The 23,694-nt window shown below is 53.9% G+C and overlaps 1 protein-coding gene across 11 annotated transcripts in view; it reads left to right on the top strand.

The window, feature by feature from the left end:
• Positions 1–2,552: 2,552 nt before the first annotated feature.
• RFX1 (regulatory factor X1) overlaps positions 2,553–23,694 on the top strand; it is a 45,379-nt gene continuing 24,237 nt past the window's right edge. The window contains exons 1-3 of one of the 11 annotated variants that reach the window (XM_055371938.2): positions 2,553–2,647; positions 11,086–11,285; positions 15,464–15,833. In XM_055371938.2, coding sequence (XP_055227913.1) covers positions 15,515–15,833 — 319 coding nt within the window. In that variant the 5' untranslated portion in view covers positions 2,553–2,647; positions 11,086–11,285; positions 15,464–15,514. Of the gene's footprint in view, positions 2,648–2,735; positions 3,297–11,085; positions 11,286–15,463; positions 15,834–23,694 lie in introns of those variants that run through there. The other 10 variants (XM_055371936.2, XM_055371941.2, XM_055371942.2 and 7 more) reach the window with 10 other exon arrangements.

Below are 23,694 nucleotides of genomic sequence, written 5' to 3'. Positions count from 1 at the left end.
TGAACTGTATTTTGCGCTGACCTCCTGTCTTATCCTGTGACTAAGAATGCCTTAACCATTTAGGAATGAAGCCTAGCAGGTCTCAGCCTCATTTTACCCAGTTCCTGTTCAAGATGGAGTTGCTCTGGTTCACACGCCTCTGGCAGAGGGGGCACCTACTTCCTCTCTCTGAGCCTCCATTGCCCACCTGTCAAGAGCGGGGAGCGTCCCACTTTGCTGGGTTCGCTGGGAATTATGTGGCTATTATTACCTCTACAACCTTATCTCTCCTGGCTTTAGCAGAAGTTCCTGTTCCCAGCTTTGAAGGCAGTTCTCTCCTCTCCCTTTTTTTTTTTTTTTTTTTTTTGAGACGGAGTCTCACTGTGTTGCCCAGGCTGGAGTACAGTGGCGCGATCTTGGCTCACTGCAACCTCTGCCTCCCAGGTTCAAGTGATTCTTCCACCTCAGCCTCCCCAGTAGCTGGGACTACAGGCACGTGCCACCACACCGAGCTATTTTAGTATTTTTAGTAGACACAGGATTTCGCCGTGTTGGCCAGACTGTTCTTGAACTCCTGAACTTGGCCTCCCAAAGTGCTGGGATTACAGGCATGAGCCATTGCGACCCGCCCCTCCACCTGGATTTATGAGGCTTGCTTCGTCTCTCACCACTCAGGCTCATTCTGTGGGACGCCCCCCTCAGATAACACTGGCTACAGCATCCTCTCATTCTCCTACCCCACTCTCTTATGTTGCTCTCAGGACTCTAAGGAGCCTATCTTACAATTTATCTGTTTATTGTGTATCCCATCCTAGAATGCAAAGTCAAGGGAGTTGTTTGCTTTCTTTTTTTTTTTCCTTTTTTTCTTTTTTTTCTGAGACTCAGGCTGGACCACACAATCATTGCTTACTGCAGCCTCTATCTCCGGAGCTGAACCAATCCTGCCAGCCTCAGCCTCCAGAGTAGCTGGGACCACAGGCACATGCCACCACGCCTAGCTAATTGCCTTTTTTTTTTTTTTGAGACAAAGTCTCGCTCTGTCGCCCAGGCTGGAGTGCAGTGGCAGAATCTTGGTTCACTGCAACCTCCACCTCCCGGGTTCAAGCAATCCTCCTACCTCAGCCTCCGGAGTAGCTGGGATTACAGGCATACACTACCATGCCCCGCTAATTTTTGTAGAGACGGGTGTCTTGCTTTGTTGCCAAGGCTGGTCTTGAACTCCTTGGCTCAAGCAATCCTCCATGCTTGGCCTCCCAAAGTGCTGGGATTACAGGTGTGAGCCACCATAAATGAAGTCACCTTTCTTCACTTGTATAGCCCAGGGCCTTGCACCGAGGAAATATAATGTTGGTTGAATTAGGAAACAAACTTAGGTGGAGTCACTTTCTGAATGCCATACAGCAGGGCTGGCATTAGACTTCAGGGCTGTCTGAGCCTGTTTTCTTTTCCCCTTGCTGTTCTAGGGCCTACCTGGGATGAGAATGCAAAATTTAAGAGAAGGCCAAAGAGCTCAGTCATAAGATAATTGATATTTAAAACATAAAAAGTAGGCCGGGCGTGCTGGCTCACGCCTGTAACCCCAGCACTTTGGGAGGCCGAGGCGGGCAGATCACGAGGTCAGGAAATTGAGACCATCCTGGCTAACACGGTGAAACCCCGTCTCTACTAAATATACAAAAAATTAGCCGGGCGTGGTGGCGGGCGCCTGTAGTCCCAGCTACTCGGGAGGCTGAGGCCGAAGAATGGAGTGAACCCGGGAGGCGGAACTTGCAGTGAGCCGAGATCGCGCCACTGCACTCCAGCCTGGGCGACAGAGTGAGACTCCATCTCAAAAAATAATGATAATAAATTTATTTTAAACACAAGATCTGACCCTGAGCTTGCACAGCGCATCCCTGTGTTGGCGGATCCTGTCTTTATTTAAAATTGTGATGTTTTGTTCATCATAGATTTATTTTTTCCCATTAATTTGGATATTTAACAAATATTGAATTAGAAGATTATTTATCTTGATGACTGAGTTTTTGCTCCCAAGATGTTCACCCTAGTCCGGGCCCTGTTTCTGTCTCTTCTCGTCCTGCAGCACCCGGACAGTCCCTTGAGGAAACTGAGGCACAGAGGAGCGTATGTGTGGGAGGTGTGTGTGTGTGGCGGGGGTTGTGGTGAGCTCTCCTGGGCAGACCGAGCTCCCTGGGCTGGGCCGGGAGCTGACCTTTGCTTATCTACCGCGGTTGAAGCCGCTAATGAAGTCCCCCGCCTTGCAGAGACCTTTCCCAAGGCGGCCGCACCGCCTGCGGGGCAGAGATAGCCGCGGTCACCCCGGCAGCGGTGACCTTTTCCGGCTGGAGGGGACCGGGAGGAGGGAGAGGGCGCGGAGGCCGCGCTGTCTGGACGGCTTGGGCGGAGGAGGATGTCACCCCAGCGGGTGGGAGCTGGGATCGAACCCCGCCGCGGCCTCCCGTGTCCACCCAACCCCGACGGGGGAAGGGGGACGCGCGCCCAGTGACGTCATTGAACCCCGAGTCCGGCCTTCGCCGCTGTCGTCACAGAAGGGCTGCGCTGCGTCACTGCATTCCTCCCCTGACGTCAGCGCAAGAGGCCAGAAACTGGCCCACCGAGCGAGAGAGAAGTCTGGAGCGGAGTCTTCCTTTCTCGCCTTTTTAATTTGGTAAGACACGTAAAGTGTACGCAAGAGCGGACTACAACTCCCAATCGGCCTTGCGTGCCGAGCATGCGCACGGCCTCCAGCCAGAGAGCGCGGCAAACCTTTGGTAGATTGACGTCCCTTTAGTCGAACCAGGAGGCCGGTTTTACATCGGCATACCAATCCCATCTTCACGAGTCCCACCCCTTTATTCTTAGCCAGCTGCTTCCCTGCCGGAGTGACGGGCCCGGCTGCCTCTGAGGGTTCAGTTTCTTTTGATGGACATTCATACTGATGAATCAGCTCGCTGGGAAGTCGAGAGGGTGTTGAAAAGCGTGCATCGGAACTAATAGTTTAGCGGCAAGGCCTAGCGCCGTCCAATCACTTCTCCGGCCGCCGCCAATCACCCCGGGCCCCGCCCCCCGCGCGTGACGTAACTAGGGTGGGTAGCAACAGTTGCCCCGGTGAGGGAAACGGAGGCGCCATAGCCACGGTAGTCGTGGCGACCAAGCAACCCGGCAACGCGAGTCAACAACAACAACCGCCCGGCCGACCCCCCACCCCCACCCCCCAGGCCCGGCCCGGGGACCCCAGCACGTCCCGTCCCCTTCCCAACATCGACTCCGAGACCTCCGAAAAGCCTTTCCGCAGACAGAAGTGGGGAGAAGCGGAGGTAACCAGGGCGGCCCCGGGGTGGCTGGCCGGGCCGGGGTGGGCGGCAGGGCCGGGGCGGTGGGTGTCTCTGTAATCACAGTCCGGGGGGAATGGGCGGGCGGTCAAAATGGCGGCGGCGACTGTCTGGACCGTGGGGGAGGGGGCCGGGGCCCGGCTGGAACGACACCACCCGCCCCCGTCCCCGCGGCCCGGCCCCCGCGAGGGGCGGGCGCTCGCAGGCCCGCGGCGAGTGGAGGTCGGCAGGCCGGGGCGGGGGGCTTTTATATGTCGGGAGCGCGAAGGGGCGGGCCTGGGGAGGCTGGGCCAATGGGAGCGAGGGAGGGACGAGGCGGGGCCAAGGTGGGTGGGCGGGACCAGGAGGGAAGGTATGGGCGGGGACGGCTGGGTCTCCCCAACCTCCACCTCGGGAACCAGGGTGGGCAGCCACCACCCGGTCCGCCTTCCAGATCCTTAAGCGACTCCCTTCTTCCTTAAGAGCCTTGCAGTTGTCCCAGGACTCAAAACTTGGACAAGTGCCTGTCCATCTGAGGCCTCATTTTTCCATCCTGTAAAATGGGGAGAATCATTGACATCGCCCTTTTCCTGCAGTACGGGGACTCCTCATTCCTTCCAGGAATTTCACTTACGGCTTATATTTGAACCTTTTCCTCGTATCTACCGTTTCTGAATGTGGTTTGATAAAATAACTGTCAGCTAGTCCTGATTTCAACACTGCAGCCCACTCCTAAACCTGCCACCTTCTCTCTGGGAGGAAGCAAAGAGGAAGCAGAGTTTCATGGAGGAGCTAGGAGTCGATTTGGCTTTAGCGTGGAGGATTTGGTTTGCAGAAATCAAAGTCCATGGTAGGGAGGAGTGATCATGAGGGACTGCTTTAGAGGAACAGAAACCTAAGTGCTTTTCTCTGGGCTGCTGTTTGAGACCTGATGTTTCCTGGTTTGAGGTTGCGGGGGTTTGTTCCTGGAGATGGAACGTTTCTGGGTCCTGCCCATCGAGGTCTCCCCTACTGGGAATGGGGGAGCAAATGGCGCCTGAGGAAATTTCTTAGATTTTTTAAACCCGCTTCTCTTGGCCAGACACATGTTTTTGTGTCAAACGAGTGTCAACCGAGTCACATGTCACTGACAAGGTCCCAACCTCTAGGGCCACGTGGGCAGGAGCGGTCAGAGGGAAGGGGAAGCTATCCATGCTTGTGAGAGGAGAATCTTTGCCACTGCTTTTTAGGGTGACAATATCCTGCCAGCTCGGGGAGGAATTTTTTTTTTAAGTAGCCAGCCAGGCCAAGTCTACTTGGCTTATTCTCCGTCTTGCTTTTGAGCTTAGTGTCGGTGTGCAAACTGCAGCCATTTCCTTTTAAATCAGTCAATAAATTCCAAGGAAAAGGATCATTTCAGGCTTTTTCCCAAGAGTTTGAGATTGGTCTGGTGGGGGTTGGCGGGTCCTAACTTCTCCAGGTACTTTTTCTAGGCCTGGCCCTTTTTAGAGGAGGCAGGGACTCTTTGAAAGTTAGGACAGGTGGAGATTAATTTTCAGTAAAACAAACAAAAAAGCTAGAAATGCCAAGTTGCTAGAAGGATCATCAGCACTTTTTTTTTTTGGAGACGGAGTCTCACTCTGTGGCTAGGCTGGAGTGCAGTGGCTTGATTTTGGCTCACTGCAGCCTCTGCCTCCCGGGTACAAGTGATTCTCCTGCCTCAGTCTCCTGAGTAGCTGGGACTACAGGCGCACGCCATCATGCCCAGCTGATTTTCATATTTTTAGTAGAGACGGGGTTTCACCATGTTGGTCAGGATGGTCTTGATCTCTTGACCTCGAGATTTACCCGCCTCTGCCTCCCAAAATGCTGGGATTACAGGCGTGAGCCACCGCGCCCGGCTAGCCCTTCTTAAAAAAGCTAACTGAGCAGGCTGGGCGTGGTGGCTCACACCTGTAATCCCAGCACTTTGGGAGGCCGAGGTGGGCGGATCACCTGAGATCAGGAGTTTGAGACTAGCCCGACCAACATGGTGAAACTCTGTTTCTAAAAAAATTAGCCAGGTGTGGTGGCACATGCCTGTAATCCCAGCTACTCGGGAGGCTGAGACACAAGAATTGCTTGAGCCTGGGAGGCGGAGGTTGCAGTGAGCTGAGATCACAGGCCACTGCACTCCAGCCTGGGCAACAGAGTGAGACTTGTCTCAAAAAAAAAAAAAAAAAAAAAAGCTAACTGAGCAGAAAGTGATGTTACCAATTATCTGGTCATGTTGACTGCCTCAGTCACCAGTTACCTTTACAGGTGAAGGGCCTGAGGAGTCATTTGACTAGGAAGAGAACACTAGGGTGATTTGAAGCTGACTTGAAACAGTCAGCTTTTCTAGCTGTGTGCTCTTAGGTGAGTTACTTAAGTTTTCTGGGCCTCAGTTTCCCTTCCTTTCATCTAGGGGCAGTAATCCTTGGTAATCCTTTCAATCTCATGTTTCTGTGCTATGGATCCCAGAAAATAATACCTGTTGAATATCAAATACATAGGAATTGCTGAAACTAACTAAATACAAAGTAATTGCTAATGTAGTTATGTTAGCCTCTGCTGTTACGGTGATTGTCGCTTCCTGTTCAACCCTCGGAAATACACCGTTGGCTTTTATTTTTATCATTTTGAATCCAGTGAGAGCCCTCGTGGCTTTAAAGGTTGACTTGCTTCTCGCTTGCTGGGCTGTGTGGGTCGATGACAGGGATCCAGGAAGCTGGATACCAGGAATCCAGTTTGTAGTGGGAAAGTCACTCCCCTGGCTGCTGAATGGCTGTTCTCTGGCTTTAGGAGAGTCACTAGAAAGAAAAATCCTGGCCGGGCACAGTGGCTCAATTTGGGTGCTCACTCCCCCAGCACTTTGGGAGGCCAAGGTGGGTGGATCACTTGAGGTAAAGAGTTCGAGACCAGCCTGGCCAACACGGTGAAACCCTATCTCTACTAAAAATACAAAAAGTAGCCGGGCGTGGTAGCACATGACTGTAGTAGTCCCACCTATTTAGGAAGCTGAGGCAGGAGAATCCCTTGAACCGGGGAGATGGAAGTTGCAGTGAGCCAAGATCGTGCCACTGCACTCGAGCCTGGGTGACAGAGCAAGACTGTCTCAAAACACACACAAAAAATGCTACTTGGGCTCAGGCCCAGACTCAGTCCCAAGCCTTCCAGGAGGCAGCTGGGTGAGCGGGGATGTGGACATTGTGGGAATGGTGGGGAGCTTGGAATGGCGTCTCTGGAGCCGAGGTCCTCACCCTTCTCCTCTGTCAGGTACCTGAGCATCTCGGGGAAGGGGATGGCCAGGCTGCCCCCCCGCAGAGATGCTGCCTTCAATAGCAGCTGTACAGGACGTGGTCTTCCTAGGCGAGAAAGACTTTCTCCCACCTGCTTCCCAGGCCTGTTCTGGACCAGAAGGCATTGCCTGGCTCTGTAGCACAAGCCGGCTTCTGGCAGGAGGAAGTAACTTTCTCACACGGTCTCAGCAGTCGATAGACTGGAACCTGCCTTTGATGCTCACTAGCAGTGTGTTCTGGTGCATCATTTATGCTGCCTGGACAGTAAGAGTCAAAACCCCCACTATTTGCCTGTCAGTTTTCTTTTCTTTTTTTTTTTTTTTTTTTTTTTTGTTGAGACAGAGTCCTACTCTGTCGCCCAGGATGGAGTGCAGTGGTGTGATCTCAGCTCACCACAACCTCCACCTCCCCAGTTCAAGCAATTCTCCTGCCTCAGCCTCCCGAGTAGCTGGGATTACAGATGCCTGCCACCATGCCTGGCTAATTTATTTTTATTATTTTTTTTTTTTTTTGAGACAGAGTCTTACTCTGTCATCCAGGCTGGAGTGCAGTGGCACCATCTTGGCTCACTGCAACATCCACCTCCCGGGTTCAAGCAATTCTCTTGCCTCAGCCATCCGAGTACCTGGGAATACAGATGCCCGCCACCATGACCGGCTCATTTTTGTTTTGTTTTGGTTTGGTTTATTTGAGACGGAGTTTCTCTCTTGTTGCCCAGGCTGGAATGCAATGGCGCAATCTTGGCTCACCGCAACCTCCACCTCCCAGGTTCAAGAGATTCTCCTGCCTCAGCCTCCCGAGTAGCTGGGATTACAGGCACCCACCACCATGCCCGGCTAATTTTTGTATTTTTAGTAGAGACAGGGTTTCACCATGTTGGCCAGGCTGGTGTCGAACTCCTGACCTCAGGTGATCCACCCGCTTTGGCCTCCCAAAGTGCTGGAACTACAGGTGTAAGCCACCGCAGCAGCCTAATTTCTGTATTTTTAGTAGAGACAGGGTTTCACCATGTTGGCCAGGCTAGACTTGAAATTCTGACTTCAGGCGATCTGCCCGCCTCAGCCTCCCAAAATGTTGGGATTACAGGCGTGAGCCACTGCTCCCGGCCTTGCCTGTCAGTTTTCTAGGAGCTGAGACAGAGACCAGGCCCACCAGGTCTCTGCCTGTGGGGACCTTACCTTTCCAGTCATGGAGGGAAGAGGAACTAGGAGGAAGAAAATAAATCCAGCCAGACGCAGTGGCTTATGCTTGTAATCCCAGCAATTCGGGAGGCTGAGACATAAGGATCACTTAAGCCCAGGAGTTTGAGACCAGCCTGGGCAACATAGCGAGACCCCATCTCTTAAAAAGATTTAAAAATTAGCCAGGTGTCATGGCACAGGCCTGCGTTCCCATATACTGTGGAGGCTGAGGCCAGAGGATCACTTGAGCCCAGGAATTCAAGGTTACAGTGAGCTGTGATTGTGCCACTGCACTCCAGCCTGGGCAACAGAGTGAGACCTTGTCTCTAAGAAACGAAAAAGAAAGAAAGAAAATAAACTCAACAGGGAAACACAGTGTCAGGAAGCAAATAAAATAGTAGTATGTGCTTGAGGGTACCTTCAGACCCAAGGAAGTGTGTATGAGCTGAGACCTGAATAAGGAGGAGAAGCCAGCCATGAAGGTGGCGGTGGGGACAGCATGCCAGGTGGGAGGAAGAGGTGGGGCCGAGGCCATGAGAGGCAGGAATGGATCTGCAGCATTTTTTTGTTTTGTTTTGTTTTTTGTTTTTTTTTGTTTTTGTAGAGAGGCTCACTGCAACCTCTGCCTCCTGGGTTCAAGCAATTCTACCTCAGCCTCCCGAGTAGTTGGGATTACAGGCACACGCCATCACACCCACCTAATTTTTAAAATTTTTTTGTCGAGATGGAGTCTCGGCTATGCTGCTAAGACTGGTCTCAAACTTCTGGCCTCAAGCAATCTTCCTGCCCTGGGCTCTCAAAGTGCTGAGATTACAGGCGTGAGCCGCCATGCCTGTCCAGGATATATTTTAAAGAGACAGGGTCTTGTTCTGTTGCCCAGACTGGAGTGTGGCGATGTGATCATAGCTCACTGAAGCCTGGAACTCCTGGGCTCAAGTGATTCTCCCACCCCAGCCTCCCGAGCAGCTGGGACTTCAGGTGTCGGGTACTATGCCTAGCTGATTTTTTCACTTTTTTATAGAGATAAGGCGTCACTTTGTTGCTTAGGCTGGTCTTGAACTCCTGGGCTCAAGTGATCCTCCAATCTTGGCCTCCGAAAGTGGTGGGATTATAGATGTGAGCACTGCGCCCAGTCATTAGGAGATGTGTGCAAGTGTGTGTGTGTATGTGTGTGTGTTTGTATGCATGCAGTGGCACAATCTCAGCTCACTGCAACCTCTGCCCCGCCAGACTCAAGCGATCCTCCTGCCTAAGCCTCCTGAGTAGCTGGGATTACAGCCACACACCACCACACCCAGCTAATTTTTGTATTTTTAGTAGAGACGGGGTTTCGCCATGTTGGCTAGACTGGCTTCAAACTCCTGACCTCAAATGATCCGCCCGCCTCAGCCTTCCAAAGTGCTGGGATCACAGGCATAAGCCACCACTCCCGGCCTCTAGGATATATTTTGGAGGAGTAATTGACAAATCTTCTAAATGAATTGGATATAGAGGATGAAAGAAACACACATCATCCCATTTAATTTTGCCATTCTTCTGCAAGTTCATTATTAAAGCCATTCTACAGATGAAGAGAGTGAGTTTTCTTTCTATATCTTTGGGAGGGCCTTGCTGAGGATGTAAACCATTTGATTAGAGAATCTGGCGTCCAAAACAGGGGTTAGGCCAGTCGCGGTGGCTCATGCCTGTAATCCCAGCACTTTGGGAGGCCAAGGTGGGAGGATCACCTGAGGTCAGGAGTTTGAGACCAGCCTGGCTAACATGGTGAAACCCCATCTGTACTAAAAATACAAAAGCTAGCCAGGCATAGTGGCGGGCACCTGTAATCCCAGCTCCTCAGGAGGCTGAGACAGGAGAATCACTTGAACCCGGGAGGCAGAGGTTGCAGTGAGCAGAGACTGTGCCATTGCACTCCAGCCTGGGCAACAAAAGAGAAACTTTGCCCCCCCTCCCCCCAAAAAAAACCACAGGGGTCAACAAACTATGGCCTGCTGCCTGTTTTTGGCTGATGAGCTAAGAATGATTTTTACATTCTTAAATTATTGGAAATATCAACACCAGAATTATATTTCATGATATGTGAAAATTACATGAAGTTCAAATCTCAGTGTCTAGAAATAAAGTTTTATTCGCACACAGCCTGCTCATTTGTTTACCTATTGTGCATGGCCACTTTCACATTACAGTGGCAGAGTTGAACAGCTGCTGCAGAGACTAGCCACAAAACTAATAACGTTTATGCTTGGCCCTTACAGAACTTTGCCGAGCCCTCATTTAAAGTAATAGACTTAAACAGTCTCCATAAGCAGCTGCTGGCTTTGAAGATAGGTGCAGCCACTAGTGCTTTTCTTGGCAGATTCATTGCCAAGGAACAGTTTGTTAAGTAATTCCCTTGTTTTGTGTGCCAGGCTCCATAAAGAAAGGGTTCTCACGCTCAAATATATGGGCAATACCTCATGCTATGTATGTATATGTGATTTATTTCTCTCTAGGGAACAAACCTGTATAATTGCTTAATGTAGTCTCCTTAAAAGGTAGAAAAGGGCTCTTTGGTCAAATAATTGTAGGAAAAAGATTGACAATCACAGTGCTGAGAAGGCCTCCAATAGAGAAGTTGGTTTAGTTGTTCCTCAATCTCCCACCTCCTCCTTTTGAGCTCAGCCTTTTAGAAATTAATCATTGCCTCCTCTTCTTGCCCCTGAGTGGAAGGGATGAGGCCCATGGGCTTTGTGTCCCTAGGAGGAGAAAGAGCCAGTAAGTGAGGAGCTTTTAAAGCCCTTTCTTTGTGGGAGGGGCCACAAGGGGCCAGGTCTCTTAGGGCTGAGAAAGCCAAGGCCAGCATTTCTCAGAGTGCTGTCAGGACTGTCTGCCTCAGAATCATCTAAGGGACCAGCTAAAACAGACTCTGGGGCCATTTCAGACTCACTGGGCAGAAGAGCTCAGGAATCTGCATGATGTTGCTGACGAAAGCTTAGGTTGGATTTCCTCTTGGTGTCCCCTCCCAAGAGCTTGAAGATCCTGTCACCTTCCTCCTCTGTCCCAACCTGGCTTGGATATTTGTTGAATGAATAATAACACCTGCCACTTATCAGTGTTTATTGGGTGCTGAGCTGATCTCATTGGATTTTTTTTTTTTTTCTTGAGACAGAGTCTTGCTCTGTCACCCAGTCACCCAGGCTGGATTGCAGTGGTGTGATCTCTGCTCACTGCACCCTCTGCCTCCTGGGTTCAAGTGATTCTTCTGCCTCAGCCTCCCGAATAGGTGGGGCTACAGGCACACGCCACCATACCTGGCCAATTTTTGTATTTTTATAGAGACGGGGTTTCGCCATGTTGGCCAGACTGGTCTCGAACTCCTGACCTCAGCTGATCCACCTGCCTAGGCCTCACAAAGTGCTGGAATTATAGGTGTGAGCCACCGTGCCTGGCCTGATCTCATTGGATCTTTGCAGCAATTTGATGAATTGGGTGTTCTCGTTATCCCCAGGTGACAGGCAACTGAGGCCCAGAAGAAGGTTGGTAATATGTTAATGAGTTAAGACATGGCACCAGGGTTCATGTGGGTGAGGGTCTGACACCAGACAGATGAAGGGTTGTCGACTACAGTGACTTGAGTACCCGAGCTGGGCCAGATGTGGACCCGATGGTGTGAGGAACCTCCTCCCCTCTAACGCTGGCAGAAAGGAGTTTGGGGAGGGCAGGGGCTGGAGGAAGATGGTCTTCGCCTTGTTCAAGGCAGGCAGCAGCCTTTTCCCTCTCACGGTGGGCAAGTTTCTCTGCTGCCCGAGTCCCTGGGCCTCGGAGCACTAAGGCTGGCCACTTGCTAGGTGGGAAGGCCCCAAACGGCTTCTCATCCTGCCTGCCTCCACTCCTACCAGAATGACCTCACCTGGCAGGGAGGGGGGCCCCAGGGCCCTGTCAGCTCTGTTCCCGCCAGCCAGGAGGGTCCTGGAGTCCCTCCCAAGCCTGCCGCAAGCCCAGAGGGCACACCCAAGAGGCAAGTGTAAGCTCCTGTTTCCTTCATCCTCAGCAGCACAAAGCTCTGGACCGTGGAAGGCAGGCAGGGCCAGGAGGTATTTTCATCTTTCCTGGAACTGCGTTAAAGGGCCCTGGGCAGTGAAGGAGCCAGAGCCATTTCCTGCGTGCTTACAGCATGCCAGGTGCCTGGCCACGCGCTGCCCGCAGGATCAGCTTGAACCCTCAGCAGCCCCGCCTGGTAGGGCCAGCTGTCCTCCCATTTCACAGATGGAGCCGTAGAGGCTCTCCTCAAAAGTCACACAGCTAGGAGGTAGCCAAATTCAAATCATGGCATCCATCCCCGTCCAGGGCTCGTTTCTTACCTACCTTGCCCCCCTGCTAACTCGGACACCTCTTGAGTTTGGCATCCAAGAGCAGAACCTGGATCCCCGGGGAGGGAGGCACAGGGAGGCATGAAGGATGGGAACCGGCCTCCTCTGGGCTGCTCGGGCCGGCTTCCCCCTTGCCAGTTCTGCTGTCCTTAACTGCGGCCTTGGGCAGGGGGCGTAACCTTTGCAGGTGGCGCTTGGGTCTCCCTGTTGGAAGAACCGGCAAGATGCCGTGTACTTACTTTAAGAAGCAAATGAAGGTTGGGCGTGGTGGCTCACGCCTGTAATCCTAGCACTTTGGGAGGCCGAGGTGGGTGGATTACTTGAGGTCAAGAGTTCGAGACCTGCCCAACCAACATGGTGAAACCCTGTCTCCACTAAAAACACAAAAATTAGCTGGGTGTGGTGGTAGGCTCCTGTAGTCGCAGCTACTCGGGAGGCTGAGGCAGGAGAATCGCTTGAACCCGTCGGGGCAGAGGTTGCAGTGAGCCAAGATCGTGCCACTGCACTCCAGCCTGGATGACAGAGTGATACTCTATCTCAAAAAAAAAAAAAAAAAAAAAAAAAGCAAATGAGCCCTGTGCCTGGCATCCTGAGTAGGGCTGGGGACTGACAGAATGTATCTGGGGGTCAGAGAGACCTGGGCTCAATCCCCCCTCACCAGTTGCTCGAGGCTTTCAGCAGCCTACCCCTCAGCCTCACTCAGCTCGTCTGTAAAATGGGCATGATGATGCCTCCCTCACATGACTGCCAGGAGGAGGTGACCTCAGTGGAGGGGTCTGGGGGCTCCTGGTCAACCAACAGCAGTTGTTGTTTTTTACCTCCTCCTTCCTTTGAGGGTCACCCTGCGGCTGGAGGGCCATCTGGGCACATCGTGGCACATGGGTGCTGAGTGTTAGTGCAGAAGAGGCTCTGGTCCAGTTGCTTGCCAGGAGGCAGTACTGCCCAGAGTCATGGCCAGCTGCAGGCAGGGCTCTCAGACCCAAATGCCTTCTGGGGCCAGGCAGGAGCCACAAAATCACGGATCTGGAGCCCTTCCTCTTAACCACTCGTGCCTCTGTCCCACTGTCCCTCAAATGCTTCAGACCTGGGGATAGGGCTTATGAGTACAAGGGTCCCCAAACCATCTGCCGATCCCCTGCTACAGTGGGGCTGAGCCGGAGGGAGGCCATGCCCAGCCCAGCACCTGGGAGAGGAACACACCCTTTAGCAGCCAGGCCTGTCCTGTTCTTTTCTTTTGTTTTGTTTTGCTCTGAGACAGGGTGTGGCTGTGTCACTGAGGCTGGAGTGCAGTGGAACAATCTCAGCTCACAGCTCTCTGCAACCTCTACCTCATGGGTTCAAGCAATTCTCCCACCTCAGCCTCCTGAGTAGCAGGGATTACAGGTGCGCGCCACCACTCCCGTTTAATTTTTTTTTTTTTTGAGACAGAGTGTCACTCTGTTGCCCAAGCTGGAATGCAGTGACAAGATCTCGGCTCATTGCAACCTCTGCCTCCCAGGTTCAAGTGATTCTCCTGCCTCATCCTCCTAAGTAGCTGGGATTACAGGCATGTGCCACCATGCCCAGCTGATTTTTGTACTTTTAGTAGAGACGGGGTTTCGCCATGTTGACCAGGCTGGTCTTGAACGCCTGACTTCAGGTGATCCAGCCACCCCGGTCTCCCAAAGTGTTAGGATTACAGGCGTGAGCCACCGTGCTTGGCCAAGGCCGGCCCTGTTCTGAAGTCAGCTGCAGCTGCCAGGTTCTCAGTGCAGCCTGGGCCTGCTCCCAGCCCTGTCGCCCCTGGCCACAGAAGGGCACTGTCCCACTGATGAGCTTACATCTGGTGTCAAGACCCATAACTGCTCCCAGACAGAGGGCCCAAAAAGCCCCTGTGGCCCCATGCAGCTCACAGGGGCTTTTTGGACTCAAACACCTTCCCACTGGGAATGCTACTCAGCCGAGAATCCCAAGTCCAGATGGCAGGCACGGAGGGAACTGGCACGGGTCCCTGGGAGGCAGCTTTCCCCATGACTGTGCTTTCCGGCAATAAACTGACGAGTCAGGAGCATAGAACACCCAGAGTTCAAATGCAGCCCTGCCACCACTTCCCCGCTGTGTGGCCTGGGGCAAGCACCTTAACCTCTCTGAGCCTCAGCTCCCTATCTAGCAGACAGAACCCAAACCCAGACATGGTTGTTGGAAAGTTTAAAATGAAATAGGCCGGGCGTGGTGGCTCACACCTAGAATCCCAGCACTTTTTGGGAGGCTAAGGCAGGAGGATCGCTTGAGCCCAGGAGTTCAAGACCAGCCTGGGCATGATAATGAGACTCCCATCTCTGAAAAAAATGATTTTATATATATTTATATATATGTATATTTCAACATACATATACAATATATAAATATACATATGTACATATATGTATACAGTGTATATGTGTGTGTGTATATATACTATATATGTATATATGTATATTTCAATATATAAGTAAAAAAATACACACACACACACACACACACACACACACACACACACACACATATATTTAGACAGCATCTTGTGTCGCCCAGGCTGGAGTACAGTGGTGCAATCTTGGCTTACTGCCACCTCCGCCTCCCAGGTTCAAGTGATTCTCCTGCCTCAGCCTCCTGAGTAGCTGGGACTACAGGCAGGCACCACCATGCCCAGCAAATTTTGTATTTTTAGTAGAGACGGGGTTTCACCATGTTGGCCAGGCTGGTCTCGAACTCCTGACCTCAAGTGATCCGCTCGCCTCAGCCTCCCAAAGTGCTGGAATTGCAGGTATGAGCCACTGTGCCCGGCCTAATATATATTTTAAAAAGATGAACTAACATAGGGAAAGTGCCCAGCCCTGTGCCTGGCCTACAGGAGCCCTCAGGAAGTGCCCACTTGGGGTCCTCAGCTAAGGAGATGGAGGCAAGGGAGGGGCAGCCCCTGGTATTTGAGAGTGACCCAGTGAGAACTGTACCATTTTTCTCTGGGTTAGGGCACAGAGCAACCACACAGGCCCAAGTTCCCCCGCAGTGTGGGGAAATGCGATCCTATGTGGATGTGGGGGTCTCTGGGTACCAGGGACTGGGAAGGCAGGAGTCCTGGCTTGGGGTGAGTGGGGGTGTGGAGTGGGGCTCCAGCCCTGGTCTACAGCTGGTCCCCCTGCAGTGACGGGTTGGATATTTCTGGCCACCAGCCTGGGGATTTAATTAAGTTAGTGATGAACCTAAGCACATCTCCAGGGAACCCAGAGCTGTCCCTGCTTTCTCTGCCTGTAGATTAATTCCTGTTTTTCCTTCTTTTGTTTTGTTTTGTTTTTCTCTCCCCCCTCCCCGTCTTTCTTCCCAAGGAATTAAAAAAAAAAAAAGCCTTATTTATTATCATTTTCCCCACCGTTGGCATGGCAACACAGGCATATACTGAGCTACAGGCAGCCCCGCCACCATCCCAGCCGCCACAGGCCCCACCACAAGCCCAGCCCCAACCGCCACCGCCACCACCCCCAGCGGCACCCCAGCCCCCGCAGCCACCCACCGCTGCTGCCACCCCTCAGCCCCAATATGTCACCGAGCTGCAGAGCCCCCAGCCCCAGGCACAGCCACCGGGTGGCCAGAAGCAGTACGTGACGGAGCTCCCGGCTGTACCCGCACCCTCGCAGCCAACCGGTGCACCCACCCCTTCGCCTGCACCCCAGCAGTACATCGTGGTCACTGTCTCTGGTAAGTGCCGCGCTCGTGTGTCCTGAAAACTCCTCTCAGAGTTGTTCAGATAGCCTAGCCCCTGGGTGTGAAGGCACAGGGCTGCCATGCCCCCCAAGGTTTCTGGATGGGACTTGGGGTATCACTAGGGCAGGGGTGCTTAAGTCATGCAAGGAGGCCTCTGTCCCCCCAAACTCCTTCCCACCAGAGCAGCTCTTAGAGCTTCTTTTTTTGGTTTTATTTTATTTTTTGAGACAGAGTCTCATTCTGTTGCCCAGGCTGGAGTGCAGTGGCACAATCACAGCTCACAGCAGCCTCAACCCTCCAGGCTCAAGCAATCCTTCCACCTCAGCCTCCCAAGTAGCTGAGACCACAGGTGCCCACCACCATGCCTGGCTAATTTTTAAAATTTTTTGTAGCTATGGGATCTTCCCATGTTGCTCAGGCAGGTCTCAAACTCCTGGCCTCAAATGATCCTCCCACCTCGGTCTCCCGAGTTGCTGAGACCACAGGTGTGCAGCTGTGCCCAGCTAATTTTTTTGTTTTTTTTTGTATTTTTTGTAGAGATGAGGTCTCGCCATATTGCCTAGGCTGGTCTCAAACTCCTGGGCTCACGCGATCCTCCTGCCATAGCCTCCCAAAGTGCTGGGAATACAGGCATGAGCCACCATGCTCAGCCTCTTAGAGCTGTTCTGACCTCTCTTTGCAAGTAAGATGTCACTGGAAGAAGGGTTTGGGCAGTGGTATCAAAGTTTGCATGCACCTGTGGGAGACAGAGGCCTGGCCTGGCTACACACCAGTCTTTTGGCCTCCCTGCTCTGGTTTCCTCATTTGTGATGGGATCATCATAGCTCCTCGCTCTCCGGGGACGCATGCGAGGGTCTCATAGCCAGGATGGCCTTGAGTGGGCGCTTCAGGGAGGTCAGCTGGGGGTGGGGGCCTGGACATGTCACCTCCCCTTCCTAGAGCAGCTGCCCTGTTGTTTTGGGCAGGATCCAGGGACTGGCCCTTTTCTTTATTTTTGCTTTTCTTTCTCATGACATAAGCTAAGGCACGCAGGACCTGTGTTGAGAGCAGGCCATCTTGGACAGACCTGTTGCCCTCTGAGCATTTCCCACAGTAAACATAGTGACGATGTTTTGACTTGTTTAGGGTCTGCCTGAGGGCTGGGTCTCTGTCTCGACTGACTCAGTGCTCTGATGGGAATGGCAGCACAGCCTGGGCATTAGGCTAGATTCGTGTGTTTTTTTTGGTTTAGAGATGGGGTCTTGCTATGCTGTCCAGACTGACCTCGAACTCCTGGGCTCAAGTGATTCTCCTGCCTCAGCCTCGTAGGTAGCTGGGACTACAGGCGCCTGCCACTGTGCACAGCTAGTGTGTTTTTAATGTGCTCTGTGGTGGACAGAGGCCTCAGTGGGAGCCCGGATCAAAGCTGGCCCTGGTCCTTCTCAGAGTGGGAATGGAAGGGGTGAGACCATCAGGGCATCCTGAGGGGCTGTGGAAGGGGTGGGTCAAGATGGGATTGGGGACCATCAGGTCATAAAGAGTCATCAAAATATGTAGCAATTGGCTGGGTGTGGTGGCTCACACCTATAACCCCAGCACTTTGGGAGGCCGAGGCAGGTGGATCACTTGAGGTCAGGAGTTCAAGACCAGCCTGGCCAACATGGTGAGACCCCATCTATACTAAAAATATAAAAATTAGCTGGGCGTGGTGGCGCGAACCTGTAATGCCAGCTACTCAGGAGGCTGAGGCAGGAAAAATCACTTGAACCCGGGAGGCAGAGGTTGCAGTGAGCTGAGATCCTGCCACTGCACTCCAGCCTGGGTACGGAGCGAGAATCCATCTCAAAAAAAAAGTAATGAAAAGTGTAGCAATTGGCCCCGTCGTGGAACAGAGCAGATGGGGCTGGGGCCCTGGGCAGTGTCCCAGAGGCTTCTGGCAGTGTCTGCATGGCAGGTCCAGGGTCTCTGGCAGAGGTTTGGGGCGGGAACATGCAGGGACTCAGGGCAGTGACTCTTTACTGTATGGACGGAGTGGAGGTGTCCGCATGAGTGCCACACTTAGTGCCCCCCCGCCTGTGTAGACACAGCCCTGCCCTGGTTGAGGTCGGGCTGCAGACATGGGCAGGGTCTTCAGGCCACAAACCTCTGGTGGGTTCTCAGCACCCCTCAGAAATCCTGCAGCATTCCCTTAACAGTGAACTTCATGCTCCAAGAAACCCATTCTCCCTCTGCCCCACCTTCACCTCCATCACCTTTGTCTCATACTATGCTCCTGGTCCCTGACCCTGCAGGCAACCTTACTGGGGACAGAGTACCATCAGGCAGCCACAGGGACCCCTTCTCCTGCCCAGCTCCTGGGGTGCATCTGCACCCACCACCTCTGCCTTCTTGGATTAAGCAGCACCACCTATATCCAGAACACGCTCCTGCCATTGCTCCTTCTAGTTCCTTCTGCATCACTTAATCCCCCTCTTGCAGATCTTCCCATCCACCCATTAAGGTGGAACAGCACCCATTTTGTTTATTTTTTATGTATTTATTTTTTGAGACAGGGTCTTGCTCTGTCGCCCAGGCTGGAGTGCAATGGTGCAATCATGGCTCACTGTAACCTCCAACTCCTGGGCTCAGTGATACTCTCACAGCCTCCCAAGTAGCTGGGACTATAGGCATGTGCCACCACACCCAGCTAATTTTTTTTTTTTCTTTGAGACAAAGTCTCGCTCTGTTACCCAGGCTGGAGTGCAGTGGCAGGATCTCGGCTCACTGCAAGCTCTGCCTCCGGGGTTCACGCCATTCTCCTGCCTCAGCCTCCCAAGTAGCTGGGACTATAGGTGCCCGCCACCACGCCTGGCTAATTTTTTGTATTTTTAGTAGAGACGGGGTTTCACTGTGTTAGCCAGGATGGTCTTGATCTCCTGACCTCGTGATCCACCCGCCTCGGCCTCCCAAAGTGCTGGGATTACAGGCGTGAGCCACCACGCCCGGCCTAATCTTTTAATTTTTTTGTAGAGACAGAGTCTCACTATGTTGCCCAGGCTGGTCTTGAACTCCTGGCCTCAAACAATCCTCCCACTTCAGCCTCCCAAAGTGCTGGAATTACAAGTGTGAGCCACCGTGCCCAGCCAAGCCCCCATTTTATCCAGGAACCTCCAGCTGCTGGACCCCCTGCAGCTGGCCCCCTTTTTCCCGAAGATCCCCTCTTGTGAGGCCTCCAGGAGCCCACACTGCCCTGGTCTCCGCCCACCCCCCGCAGCCCCTCCGTGGTCCTCTCTGCTGCTTCTCCCCATCTCCCTGACCTTGTCAGCAAAGGACGGGGAGCCCCAGACTCAGGCCTGGGAACCTCTCTTAGCTCCTGTAGTTCTCCCTTAACAATGGCCTCATCCTGTGTCCCAGCTCTCAATACCCACACTGAGGTCTCCAGCCTGGGCTGCAACCCTGAACTGCAGGACCCCACATCCAGCCCCTCCTGACTCATCCACTTGGTGTTGAATTTGATGCAGGCCAGTGCAGCCACATTGAATTCTGCATTTTTCCCTCTTCAAATCTCTCCTTCAAGGCTTTCTCATCCTCCCAGGCCCACGGTCAGTCTCGTTTCTGTCCTACTCCTCGTTGAGTAAGACCTCTCGGCTCCACCTCCTAAACTCTTCTAGAACCCCCCCGCCTCTTCCACTTCTATGACCCCAATCCTGGTCGAGCCTCCGCCCTCACAGTCTGACCCCTCCCAGCAGCCAGAGGGAGCAGGTTCACAACTGTCCATTAGGTCCCGTCACATCGTAGCTCAACCCTGATGGCTCCAAGCCAGGTGGTTCCATGGGCACTCTTTGAGAAACCCCAGCCTAGGCTTTCTCAGCTCTGGGAGAGCAGGCTCCTTCCCCTCCGCCGATACCTGACAAAAAAGGACTTTAAAAGCTACACACACAGACACACACTCTCTTTCTCTTTCTCTCTGTCTGTCTGTCTGTCTGTCTGTCTCTCTCTCTCTCTCTCTCTCTCTCTCTCTAAGCTGGGTGTGGTGGTGGGCGCCGTAATCCCAGCTACTTGGGAGGCTGAGGCAGGAGAATTGCTGGAACCCAGGAGGTGGAGGTTGCAGTGAGCCAAGATTGCACCATTGCACTCCAGCCTGGGCGACAAGAGTGAAACTCCGTCTCAAAAACAAAAAAACAAAAACAAAATGCAAAAACGCTCCACACACCCTGTGCCCCTACTAGCAAATGTCAAGCCCCTTCAACTCTGGCCTGCCAGCCTCCCAGCCTCGCCCACTTCCACCCATCCCCTCAAATACCTGGTCCAGCCCCTCTTGCCTTCCTACAGCTCCATAAACCCACCAGGCTCAGTCCTGCCTCTTGACCTTTGCACTCTCGGTACCCTCTGCCAGGAGCACTCCCTGCCCCAGACCCTCTGGGAGCTTGCCTCTTGTCTCCCTTAGGTTGCTGCTCAGACACTACCTTTCCGACTCCCACACCTCCCTGCCCCTACCCCCATTGCTCACTCTCTGTCTTCTTGTTTGTTTGTTTTTGAGACAAAGTCTCGCTGTGTCACCCAGGCCGGATGCAGTGGTGCGATCTCAGTTCACTGCAACCTCTGCCTCCTGGGTTCAAGCGATTCTCCTGCCTCAGCCTCCCGAGTAGCTGGGATTACAGGGGCGCACCACCACACCAGGCTAATTTTTGTATTTTTTGGTAGAGATGGCGTTTTGCCATGTTGGCCAGGCTGGTCTCAAACTTCTTACCTCAAGTAATCTGCCTGCCTTGGCCTCCCAAAGTGCTGGGATTATAGGTGTGAGCCACTGCGCCCCGCTGGTCTTCTTAACACTTAACACTACTTGAAGTTCCGATAATGGGATGGTGGGGGTGCCCACCTGCAGGCAGGGCTCTGTCAGTGCTCAGTCTCTGTGGAATGACCGAGGAGCACCAGCCTGACCCAGAACAGCCTAGAGGAGCACCTAGCACAGCCATCATGTCCCATCAGCTCCTGCATGGCTGACTGTTTGCAGGAGGCCTCGCATGTCACCAGTGGATGGCTCTGCTTGGCGCCCAGAGTGTCTGATGGGTCCTGATCCACGCCCTGGGTGTGGGTCTTACCTGCTTCAGGGTCCAGGCTCCCTAGAGCCAGGGTCTGGAGTGGGCACACAGCTCCAGGCTCCACCACTCCCCAAGTCCTTCCACTCTTGACCTTGGCTTCTCCAGCTCTTCCCGCACTCCCTCAGGGGGGCCCTGGTGCTTCAAAGTCAAGACCAAGTCCCCGCACTTTGGGAGGCTGAGGCAGGCGGATCACCTGAGGTCAGGAGTTCAAGACCAGCCTGGCCAACATGATGAAACCCCGTCTCTAATAAAAATACAAAAATTAGCCAGGCGTGTTGGCATGTGCCTGTAGCACCAGCTACTGGGGAGGCTAGGGCAGGAGAATCGCTCGAACCTGGGAGGTGGAGGTTGCAGTGAGTCGAGATCGTGTCATTGCGCTCCAGCCTGAGCAACAGAGCAAGACTCTGTCTCAAAAAAAAAGACAAAAGAGCAAGAAGTCAAGAGCAAGTCAAGAGCAAGTCATGGTCTTTGGGTCAGACAGAGCTAGGCTGGACTCTAAGTAGCTGTGAGGCATGGGGAGGTGGCCTCTGTCTCCCCCATCTTGGTAGTGTTCCCAGGAGGGTACTCTGTACCCACGAGGGCAGGCTGCAGCAACCCTGATGTCCACAGAACTCTCTGGGGCTCACTTTGGTCAGGCGGTAGCTTAGTCGCCTTTCACAGTGGTCCCAGGGAATTTCATTTCCCTGCCACTCCACATTCTGGCAGGTGCCAGCCTGTCCCCAGAAGGGTCACTGGGCAATGCTTCCTGGATTTGTTCTGAGGAAGAGGAGGTTGGCTTGTGCCCTGCCAGCTGTCCCCTCCCCCACCCCTTGCAGTAACTCCCCAGCCTTCCTCCCTGACCCTCTGCCAGGTTAGCGTCCTTCCTCATCTAAGGGTGGCCGGGGCCACGTGAGCGCCGGGGAAGCGGGAGTAACTGACACCAGTGAAGGCTGCCACAAGGCACCTGGGACTTCTCCCAAGCCAGGAGCAATTGGAGCTGACCAGGGACCCAGGGAGGCGGCAGGGAAGAGGAAGGGAGGGGCCTGGACCCAGACTTGGAGCCTGGGGCTGGACGCCAGCCGACACCAAACCAGACATAGCTCACCCAGCCCCGGTCCCCGCCTGCCCTGCCTAAAGGTGACTTTGGAGGTGGTAGGAAGGAAGATCAAGTTTCCCTGGTCAGGAACAATACTAGATCCATAAATCCCTGTCCTCAGAGGCCATCAGACTCTCCCAGAACCCAAGGCGGAAGGAGAGTGCTGTGGGCTCTGGCAGCCACTCCTGGGAAGGTGAAACCGAGCCGGCCTGCAGGGAACAGGGGCCGCCCCGAAGGAGGGGCCGAGTCCAGCCCTTCTTCCCTGCTTCTCTCTCACTTGGAGTTCTAGGGGGGCCAAGAAGACTTGTGTCCAGACAGAGAAGTGGAGGGTGTTTGTCAGCATTCCCAAGCACAGATGGGGAAACTGAGGTTGGAGCAGACAAGGGATAGAGGACACTGGGGGCAGCAGGGGCCCCTCCAGGAGCCCCTGACTGACATCATCCCAGGGAGCCCAGGGGCAGGAGGCAGAGGGTCAGGTGGCCCCATCTGTCTATGGGGAAGGGGGCCAGGCCCCCAGGGTGGATGCCAGGAGCCCAGCCTCTCGGACCTCCCCTGGGCTCCCCCAAGTAGCTCATTTAAGGTTTGAGTAGGTCTAGATGGGGAAGTGCGGGGCCCGGGGAGGAGGGGTGCCCACTTGTCAGAGTCATTCCACTGCTCGGAGATGTTAATGTGTCAGATTCAGAGACAGGAAATCGGCCGCCGTTTCCTGAGACAGTGGGGGCCTCCCTGGCCTCCTGCACATGCCCAGAGTGGCGATCTCCGGCAGATAGATGCAGACGCTCGCTCGCAGACTCAGTGCCACCCCCCACTTCCCCTCCTGGCTTCTCCTCCCTGAAACACAGCGAGGGCCAGACCCAGTGGTGGAGGGGCCCTGACCCGGCCGCAGGCAGACAGGGATGGCTGCACAGGAAGCCCTCATCCACATGAGTCACTCAGGCTCACCTGTTAGCCTTGTGGCGCATCCCCTGGCGCCCTCCTGGGCTGGCAGGCAGGGTCCCAGCCTTGAGGGCTACCCCAGAGGCAGGAGACGGGCAAGGCTGCTTCCGGGAGACAGCCACCTGGTCTCAGCAGGTCCCCAGGCCTCCTGCTGCTGTGTAGGTCCTGCTCAGCAACCAGCCCCTGAGCCCTGGAGGAGGTGGGAGGCCAGCCCCCCACTCCCTGCCCACCTTGAGCTTCCTGGGTGAGACACCATCCCTTAGGCTGGGCCTGAGTCCTTGGGCCCCACGGACCCAGGTGTGCAGGGCCGGTCACATGACTCGGGGCTGTCTCGGGTTTCTCCCAGGAGGGGCCCTCTCAGCAAGGGCCTCCTCCCTTATGGCTCAGGGCTGGGAAGCCTAAAGCAGATGCCAGGGAAGATTCCAGCAAAACATAGGGATTGGGGCCTGTGGAATTGGCTGCACAGGTAGCTGGTCAGGCAGGCATGGGATTGACCAAATGCCCCACAGCCCACATGCGGCTACGCGGAGGCCTCCCCCAACACCTCCCACATCTGGCAACCCCCGCCCCCAACACACACTCCTGCGCTCTGCCCTTGACTTGGCCTTTGCATCTGCCCTGGATAGCCCTCCTGCCCTGTCCAGGCCCCTCTCCCTCCTGTGCCCTGCCTGGACAGCCGAGACCCAGTCTGGATACTTCAGACTTTGAGGGGTCCCCGTAGACCCCCAGCTTACTTTCCTTCCTGTGCCCATATACCCAAGTTCACACATCACTGCCCTTGGGG

This window comes from Gorilla gorilla, chromosome 20 (assembly GCF_029281585.2).
Source record: "Gorilla gorilla gorilla isolate KB3781 chromosome 20, NHGRI_mGorGor1-v2.1_pri, whole genome shotgun sequence".
Lineage (NCBI taxonomy): Eukaryota > Metazoa > Chordata > Mammalia > Primates > Hominidae > Gorilla > Gorilla gorilla.
Note: the sequence above shows the minus strand (reverse complement) of the source record. Positions and strands in the feature narration are given on the sequence as shown.